We start from the raw sequence: 16,540 nt of genomic DNA, 5'->3' as shown, positions 1-16,540 counted from the left end.
GTCAATGTTATTTAACACTATTGAACTGTACCCTTAAAAATGATAAATTATATGTTGTGCATTTTTTAGCATAATAAAAGAATTTTTAAAAGAATGATGAGTGTGTATGTTTAAAAAGTACTATGAACTGGAAGATGGAAAAGATGGACACCTCATATCCTGTGAGCATTAAAGTAAATTGGTACAATTTGTTTGCATTAGAGTGTGGCTCTAGGCATAAAGGAATTTTATATGGTGATATCCTCTGTCCCAGTCATTCTATTTATTAAATATCTTAAGGGAAGCAATCTCAAATGCAGACGAACTTTTATGCCTGAAGGATGTTTCTGCACTATTTTCATAAAGAACTAGAAACAAGCTCAGGTCCACTGATGGGCGTGGGCAGCAGAGAGTGACCCGGGCAGCGTCAGGAGGGCTGGGCAGCCCACAGCAGGGCTGCAGGGCTGGGGCTAGGGCCGCAGGACCCCAGGGCCTTAGGGGATGAGGGTGTTAGAAGCGAGAAGGGTGCAGGCTTGGGAAGCTACAGCCCCAGGAATTTATCAACACAGAGACTTGGCATAGGGTGCAAGACATCGTTTGGGAATGAGAAAAGTCATTGACAGGTAGCACATACACATGAATAAACGTTCTTGTATATAAAAGAGTCGAGCGTAGTCCTCACAAACATGGGATTGGGACCAGGAAGACTTGGGCTGGAGTCCTAGCTCTAGCCCTGCTGTGAGACTGGGGATAACCCGAGTTTAAGTGAAAACCTAGACTTTGTCATGGTTTCCTCCATGTTCCAATGGGAGCCACCATGGCGCCCACCACGTGGAATGTGTGGGAGTATTTGATGAGGGAACTCGTAAGGAGCCTGTGGTAGACACACTATCAATATTAGCTGCAGTGATTAGTCAACACAAATGTCCCCAACCTCAAGTCATTTCCAAAACATTCCTTCCCATCTTTCCTTCCCATCTTTTGTGTCTGGTGTTACTGCTTCTTTGGTTTTATGACTCCTCAGCTGTCTGTTGTTTTGTCTGATGGTCTTCTCCTTGTGCCCCCACAGGACAACGGGACTGTCACTTGCTTGGAGTGGGCTGGAGTGAGGTGAGTACCTTCTCTTAACTAGCAGCTGGCAGAGCCCGGCAGACAGGGAAACACAGTGGATTGAGTCCATCTTGGCATTTGCGGCCTTCCTTCCCTGAAAGAAACACCAGAGACCGAGCCCCTCGCTGGCTCACTTTCAACCCCACAATTTGTTTTCTCTTCCCCAAGGGTGAAGCGACACCTCCTTCCAGCTGGACACAGACTGGTGAGCTGAAGGGGAAACTCTGAGATCCCACTGCTGACATCATGGCCTCAGAAGCTGACGGGATCTGCCCAGGTAAGTCAGCTTCCTCCTCTCCAGCTGGTTCCTGCTTATTATCTAGAATTGAGGGAGGCGCCTCCAAGCTGGGTTAAGCTACAGAGAAATCAAGAACCTCAAAGGGGATTGATGAGTGTCCCTGAACCCCCAAGAGGGGCCAAGGGGTGTCCCCTTAACCAGAAGTCTATGTGGGGACCTCCTTCCTAGCTCTCTCCTCAGGCTACTCACTGCCTTCCATCTTCTTGAACTCATGCAATGTCTCCAATGAGGCCAGGACAGCCCATGGGAGGTGGGAATTTCTTGTCCCCTGTACCTGGAACCTGCTAGTTCCTGGTGGAAACCTTTCCCTCCAGAGAACTGCCACCCCCACAGCTGTGCTGGGTCCCTGACCTGTGCCCCAATTGTAAATGCCTGCATACCAGGTGTGACTATCTCAGTCAAACCCTGCAGAGGCCTGCTTTGTTATTCCCCACACCCACACCCACCACATTCCAGAAATACACCCGTTTAGGGCTCTGGGTTCCCTCCATCTAAGCCCTGATTTCCTTTTTCCCCTCAGTGTGTGAAGCCAGAAAAGGAAAAAACAACCCTCCCCCACCCAAATTAACACTGCATTTTCTAGGCAACCAAATCACACACACACACACACACACACACACACACACACACACACACCCCGGAGAAGAGAAACTTGTTCCTGTTGCAGCATAAGGGAGAAGAGGACAGCTCAGAAGCCTGCATCTCCTGAGCAGACTCTCAGGTCCCTGAGGGAGGCTGGAGCTGGTGGATTCCTGAGGATAAACAAGATGACCTCTTGTTTAAGGAGTGGGCGAGGGTGGGGTCAGAGGTGCCCACAGGGAGCTGTGGCCCCTGAGACCAGCCTGGAGGGGGGAGAGCTGATACTGATTGATCACAGGATTAGAGCTGAGGCTCCAACCCCCACCCACCTGGACACACCCCTTCCACGGCCACCTTGGAGCACCTGTGAGAAGCAGGAGGAATCCTTTTTGCCTGGTAGTTTTACTCCATCAGTGATGTGTGGACTGAAACATTATTTTCAAATTTAAAAAAAATCCCATAGGTGAACTCTAGGGTAGAACACAGAAATCACATGAATTTTTGAACTACAAGGAGGCTTCAAACTAATGTAGGGAAATGTCTGACAGGTGACCTTGGATGCCACCTGTGAGCTTTTTGCTTCTTGGCTTGGGTCTTCTTTTCCTGTCTGAGTTTCACTTTTTTTGTCTGTGAAATAAGAATAATATGTTTAGTGTGTATATGGCAGGAAACACATTTCCATCCTGTCTCTGCACACCCAAAACATACACCAGTCCCCAGTCCCTCATCTGCATTTCCTGGGTCTCCAAATCCCTGAGAGTCACACAATTTTTAAAAGATTTATAAAAGTTATTGATTTATACAGAGAGAAAGAGAGAGAAATAGAAAGAAGTGAGGGAGGGAGAGAACTGGTGTCTCTGCCCCTTCTCATAAGGACACACTATTCATATTGGCTTAGGTCCCACACTTATGACCTCATTTAACCCTAATTATAAAATATAGTCACATGGGGCCTGGCCATTGTGGCTCAGTGGTTGAGTGTTAACTCATGAACCAAGAGGTCACTGGTTCGATTTCCAGTCAGGGCACATGCCTCGGTTTCGGGCTCGACCTCCAGTAGTGGGCATGCAGGAGGCAACTGATTGATTCTTCTTTCATATAGATGTTTCTATCTCTATACTTATTCCTTGCTCTCTCTCTAAAAATCAATAAAAGCATCTTAAAAAATAAATAAGCCCCAGCCACTTTGCCTCAGTAGATAGAGTGTCGGCCTGCGGACTGAAGGGTCCCAGGTTTGATTCCGGCCAAGGGCACATGCCCGGGTTGCAGGCTTGATCCCCAGTGTGGGGTCAGCCAATCTGGATTCCCTCTCATCATTGATGTTTCTATCTCTCTCTCCCTCTCCCTTCCTCTCTGAAATCAATAAAAATATATTTAAAAAAATAAAAATAAATGAGTAAGTACAGTCACATGGGGTGTCAGGCCTGCAATATATAAATTTGGGGGGACAGGTCACTCCATAACACCAGGTGAGTCACCAAAAGTTCCCAAGATTTTTTTAAAAACTCCCCCACGTGATAGCTGCTCAGGAAGATGAACATTTAATCACCTTGTTTATACTCAATTCCATTAGATTTCTTCTAACCTTATTCTTTTTTCTTTCCATCTAGAGGGCAAAGACTTTATTGATGTCATTGAGTATTTAATGGACCCAAGGAACAAAGAGAAACTTCAACACCTGCTGAGTGATGAAGCCTGGAAAAGATTTGTGACTGGGGCCAAGTTGTCCAGGTAACTTCCTAGGATGCCTGTATTGTCACCCCATCTCCCCTGCATCTAGATCCCTCTGGCAGGCACACTCCTCCAGGCCAGTCCTGAGTTTGGGGTTAAAGAAGTTCCTTCTCAACAGTCCATGAGGAACATTTCCTTCATATCATTCCTTGCAGAGAAGGGGCTCGGGTTGAGAAGAGATGAGGCCTGCAGGGGGAGGGTTAGGTGACCTTGGGCTCGTTACTTAACCACTCTCTGTCTTACTCATCTGTTCCATTTCATCGTGAGGAAAATAAGACAATGCGTGTAAACTGTTTAGCCTAATGACTGACACATAGTAGGTGGACACTTGACATGAACTTTTAAAAAGATTCTGGGAATAGACAGGCCCAAGCGTCTTCCTGTTGGATGTGAGAGCCACGCAGGACTTCCTGTGGGACAAGCCAGGAAAATCCTGGCACAGTGTGTGTCCCTGGGGATTGTGGCTAGAGAGCCTGCTCTCCCTAAGAAAGGGATTGTACAGACTCTGCAGGGTCCTGCTGGCCTGGAAGGCGGAGAGCTGGAGTGAAGCTGCACTGTGTTGGCTTGAATCCTGACTGAATCTCTGCCTGGCTCTGGGGCTCTGGGCTTTTGTCATCTCCCTCTTCAATGGAATAGCAAGTCCGTCTGATAGGACTATGGTGAAGGCCTTGGCATGAACTGCAGGGCAAGGGCGAAGCAGGAAGTGTAGTCATCCTGTCTGGAGGTCCAGAGAGGCCTGGAGTAGGGTCAGAGCACGGCATCTGGATGGAGCAAGGGTGGTCCAGGTGGGAGGACGGTAGAAAAGTTTGGCAATGAGGCTGGACTAGAGTGAGGCAGCTGAGGCACCTGGCACAGGACTGAGGAGGCCAGGGGCCTAGTGGAGGGCTGTGTGGGGGCAAGGGGACACTGAGGGGGACACATTTCTTCCTTCCCTGATTTGATGCCCTCTCTGCTGGGGGTAGAGGGCTCTGGGTGATTATGTCCTCCAACCCTGCCTGCGAGCTGGAGGGCCCCTGACCTCCCTGTGGGACCCTCTTCTCTTCTCCATGGAGTAACTCTGACCAGAGGGAAGGCAGTGTGGCTTAGTGACCGCTTCCAGTCAGAATGGTGGCTGCCAATGTGGTGTAATCTGAGGGCTTCTGAGTAGACGCACACAATCCCACCATAAAGGACAGGGCTTCCCGCACCAACTCATCCAATCCAGGTCTCAGCCTTAGCGATTCATACACCTGCCTTGGTTAATCCCGTCTTTCATTATTACAGGGATGAGGCAGATGCACTCTATGCAGACTTGCGCCAGCTGGAAGCACTCATGGCCGTGGAGGACAAAGACATGCCCTCAGCAAAGCAGCTGCATGGGGAGAGCTTTATGAAGGAGTTTCCTCAGGTGAAACAGGACCTTGAGGAACGCATACGAAAGCTCTACGCACTTGCGGATGAGGTGGACAAGGTGCACAGGGACTGCACCATCACCAAAGTGGCTGCCTCTTCTACTGGCGCTGTGTCTGGCTTTCTGACCATCATTGGCCTGACACTGGTACCTGTGACACTAGGGGTTAGTTTGGTGCTTTCGGCAACTGGGATAGGACTGGGAGCAGCAGCTGCTGTGACCGGTGTGACTGCCAGCATTGTGGAAGAATCAAAGAACAAGTCAGCAAAAGCCGAAGCCAGCCGTCTATTGTCAACCGGCAGTGACACAGAGAAGGTGGTCGAGGAGGTTCTACGTCGCAGCACACCCAAAATTGCTTCCTTAGCACCGAAGTGCTTCCAATCCCTGCAAGACATTGTGAAGAATGCCCGTGCCTTCAAGCTGGCCAAAGCCAATCCTCGCTTAGCAGCCAAGGCTGCGCGCTTCTTGCGCACCGGGACAGCCTCAGCCCGAAACGGCAAGCAGCTGGAGAAAGCTTTTGGAGGCACTGCTCTGGCCATGAGCAAAGAAACCAGGATGTTTAATGCAGCCACGGCAGGTGTATTCCTTCTCATGGATGTAATCCAGCTAGTGAAAGCGTCAGTGCACTTACATGAGGGCGCAAAGGCTCAATCGGCTGAAGAGTTGAGACAGCAGGCCCAGGAGCTGGAGAGAAGGTTGGAAGAACTCACCCGCATTCACACAAGTCTACAGAAGGACCTGACTCCGTGATCCCCAGACAGTGCAGGGAGCAGGGTGTGTGGGAGACAAAGGCGTGGACTTACATTGTTAGAGGGGAAAAGCCGGTGAGATAAAATGGATGGAATTGTATGTTAAGGAGTTTGGTATTTCTAAGATGAGCACAGCAAAGAAAGGGTTCATGCAGGTGACAAGTGGGTCAAAGAGAAGGAAGGAACCTAGAGCCTGGAATCAGGGAAGAGAGGGGGAAGGAGAGTGAGGGGTGGGGATGGGGGGGGACTTTATTTTGACTAAAAAAAGACATTGGGGTAATGAATAAAGAAAGAGAAGTAGAGGAATAAGCACCGAGAAGGCCCTGACTACTAAAAAGTTGACAATGGGAGAAAGGGAAGGTATTTGAGTTGTTGGGATATGGGAGTTACAGTGGCTCCTGGATTGGCCCTCCCCAGGGTTCACCGTCCCAGCAGGAACCCCGTCTCTCCCTGGTCCTGGTCTCTAGCCCTGCTTTCCAGTTCCAGCTTGCCTTTGTCTTCCAGCGGTACATCTTAGGTAGGCAGTGACTTTTATTTTTTGAATTACTATATATATAGTTTAATGAAAAATAGTAATGATTGTGTAACCAAATAGCTAAAAGTATAATCCCAGGTGTTTTGACCATTCCCTGATTACTACACAATCCACAGAGCAACATATCTATATGAATAGATCAAGTACATTGAGCTTGAAACACTATGGGTGGCCTAGGAGTGGTCCAGGCAATTATTCAAGAGACCCAAGGACGGTCACATCTACCCAAGCAAAAGAAGAGATTACAGACATTTTCTTATGTCTTAAATAGAGATTCACATATGTTATTGGACAGACAGTAGTTACTTATTCATACCTCATTAGGAAAATAAATTCTAAAAGGTAATGAATTGTTTATTATTCATTTTCTATACCTGCATAGGCACAAGCAAAAGGCATTGAAGTTCTCACTGTTATAAATAATTACCAATTAATATATGGTAATTCATGCTTCCTCTTATTTTCTCTTTCAGTCCCTACCAAAACCTTACATTGTCAATGCAGTAAGAATGATAGAACAAATTTTCAATTAGGGAGCTCAAGGCATAAGTCTAGAAACACACTATTAAATGTTTGATGTTGGGGATACATCAGGAAACAAAGAAAAACTTTCATGGACCTTACAATCTCAGATTTGTGTTGAAATAGGTACAATTATGGCTTTTAGAGTTATGAGTGAAGCTGCTCAAATACATATTCTATATAGTAAAGAGGTAATATGCAAACTGACTGTCACACCCTCGCACACATGGCCACCCCCATGTGGTCACAAGATGGCAACCACAAGATGCCCGGCAGGGGAGGGCAGTTGTGGGTGACCAGGCCTGCAGGGGAGGGTAGTTGGGGGTGACTGGGCCTGCAGGAGAGGGAGGGCAGTTGGGGAGGGCAGTTGGGGGCGACCAGGCCAGCAGGGGAGGACAGTCGGGGGTAATTGAGCCAACAGGGAAGCGGTTAGGTGTTGACCAGGCTGGCAGGGGAGTGATTAGGGCATGATCAGGCAGGCAGGCAGGCGAGCGGTTGGGAGCCAGCAGTCCTGGATTGTGAGAGGGATGTCTGACTGCTGATTTAGGCCCGAGGGGTCCTAGATTGGAGAGGTTGCAGGCCGGGCTGAGGAACAACCACCCCCCCCCCCCCCGCCCCGCCAATGCATGAATTTCATACACCAGGCCTCTAGTGCATAATAGAGTATGTTCTTAAAGAACTGCATTAGTAGCCAGAAGATTTGTATGTCCTTTATTTTTTTAATTTAAATTCTTTATTGTTTAAAGTAGTACACTGGCGGGAGCCGGTCCATGCTTGCTGTTTCAAGGGACCTGGCATATATGGCATACTGTTCTTAATATGTTTGCTCACCTTCTTGGCATTATGTGTTTTAACCAAGGTCTCTGAGAAAGGTTGTTTCCCCAGGTGGGGATTTTCCCCTGAAGTTAGGGAGGGAATAAAACCTCTTAACTAAGTGCCAGGTGGGTAATTAATCACTTTAACTATGAACAATCATGCTTAAGCTACATAATCTTTACTCCCTGGAATGGAGATAAGAAACGCCCTAACCTTTGTAGTAGAGATTGATAGGATTGAATCAACTGGTATAAATACAGTTGTAACAAGACAGCAAGAGACAGAAGGAGACAGAGAGAGACAGAAAGAAGACAGAACCTACACAGAACCTACAGACAGAAGAACTTCGCTGGAGAGAACATGGCAAAAAATCCTGGACTGAACCTGACTACAGAAATTGGCAAGAGAACCTGACTAGAACCTGGTGACTGAACCTGGCTGGAGAACCTGGACAGAACCTGGCTGAAGAACCTAGCGAGGGAACATGGCTACAGAACCTGGCTGGAGAACCTGGAGAACCTAGCAAGAGAACATGGACACAGAACCTGGCTGGAGATCCGAAGCAGAACCTCTCTGGAGATCGAGACCAGAACTTGGCTGGAGATCCTGGCTAGGCTGCTGATCAACTGAACGCTGCCTCCGTGTCCTTCCTTCTTCGACGACTCCGTCCACACCTTTGGGGACCCCTGGACCCGCTGGGGCTGGACCCCGGCAGTACACAAGTCTCCTTTATCCCCCACTGACCTCTCCTGGGCCACCCCCAACCCCACCCCCTGGGAGTGACTTTAAAAAAAATTTTTTTTTTACTTACAGTTGACATACAATATTATATTAGTTTCACGTATACAATTTAGTGATTAGAAAGTGATCACCCACTAAGTCTAGCAGACATATGGCATCATTCATAGTTATTACAATGTTATCCACTATAGGCAGTGACTTCTTGATGATGATGGTGATGATGATGATGGGGTCTGTGATGGTGGTGGTGATGACAGTGGAGTGGGTCGAACATTTGACAAGTTGCTGGTGCTCATTGGGGCCAGGATGCTCTGAGAGACAAATGAAATTACAATGAAACTGCAAATGCTCTTACAACAGTGGTTAATTTGAAAAGAAAAGAAAGGAAAAGGAAAGAAAAAAAGAAAAGAAAAAAGAAAAGAAAAGAGAAAGCAGATACTCGCAGCAGGTCAAGGAGATCTACCAATCAGGCCCTGAGACACAGCCTCTCCATCAGTGGGGGAGGTGGCATGGACATGATGATATTTTAGCCCTTTATGTTTCTCCCACCTTGTATTCTGTAGACGTTGGTTCAATAAGGTAGACTGGTACACTGAGCCTTTCTGGTGTGGATTAGTGGACTCATCTGGGCTCTGGGTGCCTGGCTTACCTTCCCCATGAGCCTGTCCTCCAGGAACTCAGAAGCAAATATTCAATTGCTCCTGCTGGCTCACTGGGCTCCCACTCTCCCATCCAGTCAAGTCCCTGAGACCTTGGTGCCCTGTAAGCTCCATCAGGACACCAAGGGGCATGGGCTGAACACAAGTGGCTTCCTTGCCCAGCAGCTGGGGCCCAGGTTCGACTGTAGGTCATGAGGCTGATTAAGATCAGAAGGGCCTGTTTGCAGGCGTGAGAGAGGGTCATTGATACATAGAGAGACAGAGAGAGACAGCGAGACAGCAAACATTTCTCCCAGCTACCCTCACATTTCCCTCCTGCAAGAGCTTCCACACGGTCTTCCTGTGTTTGCCCTTGTGGCACTGCCCCTGCCCTTGTCCACAGGGAGCCAGAACAGCCCTTAGGAAACAGATCTTATCACGGCCCTGCTTCCAGCTCCTCAAGGGCTCCCCATCACTCTGCACAAAAGCCCACGGCCTCCACCAAACAGAAGTGACCAGTTGGAGCCTGGGGTCCCCCAAGGGCAGAGCTGAGACAAGGCTCACTGAGGGTTGATTTGGGAAGTGATTCAGCTGGCCAGAGAGAAACTGCCCTCCCCCCCCTCCCCCCCAGAGCACTCATGGGCTTTGCCTTCCGTGGCCACGGCGAGGCCCAGACCCGCACGGACAAGGACGCCGGCTCTCCGCGATAGGAGCCAGGTGAGTCACCAAGGAAAACAGCACAGGGGAGAAGGTCCTTTCCGGCCTCTCAGGTCAGCACGACCTTGACCTCCCTGACCTCAGTGGGGCAAGCTGGGAACACACCGAGGCTTCCTCACTAGGCCAGTGTCCGACACCCTGTGGAGAGCACAGGACGTGTGAGCAGCCTGTCGGGCGAGGTGCCAGCTCTCAGGAGGCACATGAGGACTGTGCTTGCTCTTTGGAAAGGCTTTGACCCGTGGGTATCGATTCTTCTGGATCCTCCATCACTTCCTGCCGGCCCAGCATTAAGGAGGGAGCTCTTATATCGGGGGCTTGGCTTAGTGTGAGGAGTCAAGGAAGGCTTCCCTGAAGAGGGGGCACCAAGGGTTGAAGAGGATGGGAGGAGAGTGGGGGTGAGAGTATTTGGGGCAGAGGACCTGCGCCTGCAGGGGCTCTGGCTGGGAGGGAGGCCACTCTGAAAGGACCCTGATGGAACTGCAGTGTGGCCACGCGGCTTCCCTGCCAGGACTCCTGTGAGAAAGGGGCTGTGGTCGGAAAGCTGGGCATTGGAGCACTGGACGCTGCCAGCAGCCTCTGCAGGGATGGGAGGGGGTGTGGTTGGCACAGACACCACTGCTGCTGGAGCTGTGGCTGCAGCCCTGGGACCTGGAGGACAATGGACAGAACTGATGCTTTTGAGATCAGCAGTAACAGGAGACCGTGAGATGGAGGTGGGGTAAGTGGTGTGGGTCGGTGGTGGCTGCACCAGGAAAGGGCCAGGGTGAGAGCACAGCTCACGCTGCCTGGGGCCCCTGAAACTGTGAGAAGAATCCAGTAGGTCCTGGAAACCAGCAGAGCAGGAGGGGTGGAGCCAGAGAAATACTTTGGCCCATCAGCTGGAGGCCAGGGCGGCAGGTCACATTCACGGTCACCATCCATACTGAGAGCAGGGACTCACCTCCTGGCAGCGCTGGCTGTTGGCCTCCAGAGCACAGTGGCCAGGATGAGTTGGGCCGGGTCCAGATGAGCAGGGGCAGAGGGCTCCTCCAGCCTCGGCCCTGCACACTGACTCAGATCTCACGCCATGCAGGCCCCTCGGTGTCCTCCTGGTCCCCTCTGCCTCCTGCCCCTCCTGTTGTCTACCCCATCCTCTGGGCTGGGCAGTGGTTCTCAAAAGCATTGTGGTAGCACTATGGCTTTGGTCACATTTTTCTGGTCCCCCGCCCCCTCCTTCTAGACACGTGGTAGGATTATATTCCTGTCCTCCTCCTGGTTGGGTGGGGATCTGTAACCAGAGCTCTGACCACTGACTTTTTTGTTGTTTGTTTTTTAATATATTTTTTTTATTTCAAAGAGCAAAAGACAGGAAGTGAGAGATAGTGAGGAGGAAACTGGTCTTGCAAGGCTTGTCAGGCCATAAAAACTGTGGACAATGCACTGCCCTGGGGGGTGCGGGGGAAGGTCGTTATCGCTGGCCCCAGGTTAGATCATCAACACCTGGTGGCCTTCCTGTAAGCCCAGGAAAGGGGGTGGAAGTATATGAATGGGGGCAGAACCATATCTGCATGACAAAGACCCCAGAAGGTTATAAAAAGCAAAGCCTCTGTGTGTTACTTCACTCTGATTTGGAAATTATTTCCGGAGTCCACTAGTGTTAATAAATGGGGTCCCTCCCTTTCTCTAGGAAGGATGCCTGGTATTTCTGTAACATATGGTTCCCTAACCGAGTTTGGCTCTTGCCTCTGGTGAGTGGACAGGGTTTTGGGCTCAGTGGCATGGGACAGGCCTCCGGAAGGCGGGTGCTGCTGATTTTAGCAGAATTGAACTGGGGGGGCGGGGGGGAACGACACTCCAGGCACTCCCAGATCTCAGCCCGGGACCCGGCCGGCATCTGGAGAAAATGGACGGACAACTCTGGACCTGTTGACAGAATCTGTAAGGTAGGGGCCCCAGTGAGTCAGGCCCACTCCAAGTGAGTGGAAGGGATCACCTCCCCGGAAGTCATAGGACTTCATCAGGTCATCAGGAATCAGGACTACGGAGGTGAGTGAATTTCAGATTCTATTCAGGAATTATGGGTTCACTCTTCTGTTTGTTTGTGTGTGGGACTAGCCAATTTGCTACTAAGAAGGGGAGCTGGACTCAGCCTTAACTCCTCTGGTAGGTTCTCACCGAGACGTAGGTTGAGAATTCTGGGCTGGGCCGTGGGTGCCGGGAGTACCCCCATTCCCATCTGGGGAGTTGGGCATTATCTGCTCAGCTCCAGTGTGGGCTAGTCTGAGAGAGTGTGAGTACCGATGTTTGTCTGTCTTTGCATAATTGCCTGTGATTAACTGGTCTGTGTGAAAGTGAAAGCTACTTTGATTTTCTGTTCGCTCGTCTGGTTAAAACGTTTGCTTTGCTGAAGGCTGAACCCATGATGGTCTGCAGGGGTCTCAAGCAGTGCTGTTGAGTTAGTTTTCTCATTTGCTCTCTATCACGGGAGGAATCAGCCCATTTAGTAAAAATTTCTGTTTATGTTTGCGAACTAGGGACTTTGGCTTGCTCTGTGATTTTGCTGTGTTAAGTTGAAATGTTGGAATTCTGGGGTAGATTTAAAGGTATTTTAAAATGGCTTTTCTTGTCTGACTGGGACATTCAGGGGTGGGGCTCACAGCTCCGCAGGGCAGAGAGGTTTTACAGGCCCTGCCCCTTGCCTGTGCTGAATTAAGGATCGTTTCTTTCAGGAGACTCCCCAGGCTTTTAGTAAAATTTCCCTGCACCCTTGTCATCCTGTGCCTTCTTTCCCAGGCCGACTAAGAGTCATTTTCCTCCACAGGTCGGACCCCAGCCTCAGGAGGGAGGGCTACTACAGTGATGGCCTGTAGTTTTCTCTGAAACTCCCGCTGTTTCTATTCCTCCCCTCTGTAGGAATTGGCTTCCTCTAACTCACAATAGGAAATAATACAGGCCAGTATCATTTGGCTTGCTGGTTAAAAGAAGACAACGGGCCCTGGAATCTGTAAAAGTGGCCAGGAATGAAGCTGGTCAAATGTACTGAAAGTGTGCGGTACCTGTTGCTGCTAGCAGAGGAGGGGCTGATAACCCCTTCCAGTGCACTCCCTTGGGAGAGGCCTGATCGCTGCTCTGCCACAGGGGACAGGTACAAAGGCAGGGGCCTGGTACCCAACCCACTGCCACAGGAGCACTTTGTAATATGCAGGGCTGTTTCTAACTGCAACTCTGGCTGTTTTGGACTGGCAACTTATGGCTGGACCCTGTAACTAGTAAACAGGGTTAACAAAAGGGCAAAAGAAAGGTGCTATCCCTGGACCCGGGAGGGAGCCTTCAGGACTTTGAGATTCTCCAAGAGAAGAGAAGCCTGACTGAGGGACTGGCCGAGACCCCGTTGGGTTGGGAAGACCTGAGGCTGCATATTGAACTTGTAGACTGCAGTTTGCTAGGCAGAGGTCCAAGCCCAGTTGTTAAGCTACCTGTGCACAGCGAAACAACTTTCTCCCGTGCCAGAATACATTTTAGGGAAATTGAACAGACTGTGTTTGTGACTAGAAAGGAACTGGCCACCACACACAGCCCTGACAGTGGCCTGCAGAGAACTGTATAATAGACTTAGAAGATGCCTGCATCTTCATGGACATGACTCCAGAGAGACAATGACAACTTTGCTTTGTGTAGGAAAGTCAAGAATAGACTTTAGTCACCTCCCTAAGATGTTTGTATAACCCTACCATATGTCATGTTTAGTAGCAGAAGATTTAGCTGTCAGAAGTGGCCACAGTGCCAATGTTATACTTCATTATGTAAATATAGTAATCTTTAACTCTCTTACAGATTTAAATGCAGTTGTCAAAAGGGCAGGTGCCCGACTGGGCAAAGAAGAATACCCATCAGGTTTTGGTCTCTATTGAGACAGAGTTGGCAGCCTGTATACTGTCTGGCAGGCCTTTGTGACCATGCCTATGTCAGGTGTGGCACAAACCTCAACTTTAGGAAAGTGGGAAAGGCCTGTTTGGAACAGAGGGAAGTAGTGAAGTGGTGAGTACTAGCTGTCTGTTACAGGAATTACAGACCCTGTGAGGTCCTTTGACATGCAAGTCCCTGTAAGGAAATAAAGCTCCCTTAGTCCATTCCAAGAGGACAAGTGAAATAAGGGGAGCTCTACTACAGGGACAGCTGTGACTATCTATTTGAATATAGACACATTGTAAATTTCTTCTTACCATTTGAAGACAGTTATATCACTCTGAAGAGTCCATGAAAAGGACTGACAAGGAAAATCAGAAGATCTTAAAGCAGGTCAGTATATTTTTCTCCTTACATAATTCCTCCAAAATTCAGCAATGCTTAATAAATCATGGCAATACATTTCTTTGCATAAATTCAATAAGATCGGTTCCTAATAGTGGTTTTATTAACAGAAAACTTTGATTGGAGTATCATGTTTTAAAGAGACCTGTCTGGACTCTGAAGACTTGAAGCCAATAAGAGTGCCATAGAAAAAGCCTGGTATCCTGCTTGGGAGCCCTGAAAATGGCTGGCACTGGAGTGTCAGGCCCATGCCCTACCATCACTGGGTGGTTGGTCAGAGTAGAAGGGGAGTAATAAGGACGCCTCTGCATCCCTGCGGAACCCCCACACACTCTGGGCCTCGATGAGTAGGAGGGCTGCTGAGATGGGCCTTAAAGCCTAGGACATGGCCCTGGGTAGAGCCATTGCAGGTGAGGGATTCACCTAAACCAGCAGATACTGCAGGCAGGCCTGATTGCAGCTGGATGGCTTGGCTTCTTGGCCCTACAGGGCACACTAAGATTCAACCATGAAATTCCAGCAAAGGTAGTCAGTTACCATTCTTCTTGTGTTTATGCAAACAACCAGGCCAAATTGAATACAATAGAAAAATTGGTCTTAACTTGGCTCTTTTAATAAACATAGAGGTAATTTTGAGGAGAAAAATTCTATTTCAATAGAGGTTATTAAAACTGAAATATTTTCTTTCCCTTCTACCAGACCATTTGTTACAGTTTGTCTCTACCAGGTCACAAGCCCACCTCCTTCTGTGCCCAGGCCTCATCGTCCCTCTGACAGACAGCAAGGATCTCTTGGCTCTGAGAGAAAACTCCGTCCCTCCTCAGCACGAAAAAGCTACAGAAGAAATTCAATGTCTATTTTCCCCTAAAAGAATTCTGAGCCAGGATCCTTGAGGTAATATATTAGGCAGTTAGACAGACATGAGCAGAGCAAGGACGATGAGCCAACTAGTGCTACCAGATGTAACTAAGTCTTTCCACCTCTAGGTATGTAAGACAAGGAGCATAGCCAAAGGGGTCCTCGTCCAAAGTCTTGGTCCTTGGAAAAGACCAGTAGCCTACTTGTCCAAGAGATTCAACCCTGTTGCATCCAGTTACCCTGCTTGCCTCTGGGAAGTAGCAGCCACAGCTATGTCGCTGAGGCTTTGCTCGGGAGCATACCGGAGCGCTGGATGTCAAATGCTCGAGTCATCCAGTTTCAGGCTCTTCTGCTACCAGCCTCCTTCCTGATGATGACCCTGCGGAACCTCTACATAACTGTTTAGAGGTCAACGACTTTGTAAAGACAGCCCACCTGGACCTCACTGACACCCCACTGGCGTCACAGGATGAGGTACTGTTCATGGATGGGAGCAGTTCTGTCCAGGGAGGAATCAGGTATGCGGGGGCGGTGGTGGTTGCTTTGAACCGAAGCATCTGATCTCAGGCACTTGCCTGCAGGACTTTGGCACAGAAGGCTGAGTTGATTGCCCTTATTCAGGCTCTCTGGTGGGCAAGAGAAGAATCAGTGACAATTTGTGCTGATGGCGGGTGTGCGATTGCAACACCTCATGTGCGGAGTGCTGTTGCCGGGTATGGGGACTCCACAGAGGCAAGAGAACAATGGAAGGCTGGTGGATACTCCCAGATCATAGGGTCTATGTCCCAGGACAGTTAGCCCATAAGGTAGTCCTCCAGCAGCATGAACTCACTCATTTAGGAAAGGCTGCCCTAGAAGCTTTGTTAGGCAGGTATTACCTAATTGCCCGTCTACCCTCCGTGCGTGCCTCAATGTGCTCAGAACATTGCTAAACAGGGTCTTGTGGGACCAATAGGAGTTCAGCGCTATGGGCAAACTCCTTTTGAGGACTTAGACGTAGATTTTACAGAAATAGGGCCTAGCAGAGGGAATAAATACCTGCTACTCTTTGTTTGCACCTTTTCAGGTTGGGTCAAGGCATATCCCACTCACACGGAAAAGGTGAGAGAAGTCACTAAGGCATTGCTGAAGGATACAATTCCATGGTATGGAATGCCTCTGATAATAGGGTCTGATAATGGCCCAGCCTTCGTAGCAGAAATAGTACAACAGGTCTAAGGCTTTAGGGATTAAATGGAACCTGCCTACAGCCTACCGGCCTCAGAGTTCAGGGAAAGTAGAACGCATGAATCGGACCATAAAGCAGACTATGGCTGAGCTATGCCAAGACACAATCTTACCCTGGACAGATATCTTGCCTCTTGTACTCTTGCAGGTACGCTATGCCCCAAGGTCCAGGGTAGGTTTCTCTCCCTTTAAAATTCTATATGGTAGACCCCCTCCCTTAATTCAGCCAACAGATTTGGGGGAAATAGGGAACTTGGAAATCCAGAAACAACTACAAGGACGTGGAAAAACTGTCTTTGAGGTCCACAGGTGGGTTATTGACCGATTACTCATCTCTCTAGGAACAGCCGTACATCCTTA

General features: G+C 49.2%; 1 protein-coding gene across 1 annotated transcript; it reads left to right on the top strand.

Annotated features, from left to right (window-relative positions):
- Positions 1–796: 796 nt before the first annotated feature.
- LOC308514016 (apolipoprotein L2-like) lies at positions 797–5,837 on the top strand (the record flags this gene model as incomplete). Its single annotated transcript, XM_081084045.1, has 3 exons — positions 797–844; positions 3,540–3,697; positions 4,961–5,837. The coding sequence occupies 3 exons, from the start codon at positions 797–799 to the stop codon at positions 5,835–5,837; spliced, it is 1,083 nt and encodes a 360-aa protein (XP_080940171.1).
- Between the last annotated feature and the right edge of the window lie 10,703 nt (positions 5,838–16,540).

This window comes from Myotis nattereri (genome assembly GCF_964212035.1).
Source record: "Myotis nattereri genome assembly, chromosome: 2".
In the NCBI taxonomy this organism is placed as follows: domain Eukaryota; kingdom Metazoa; phylum Chordata; class Mammalia; order Chiroptera; family Vespertilionidae; genus Myotis; species Myotis nattereri.
Note: the sequence above shows the minus strand (reverse complement) of the source record. Positions and strands in the feature narration are given on the sequence as shown.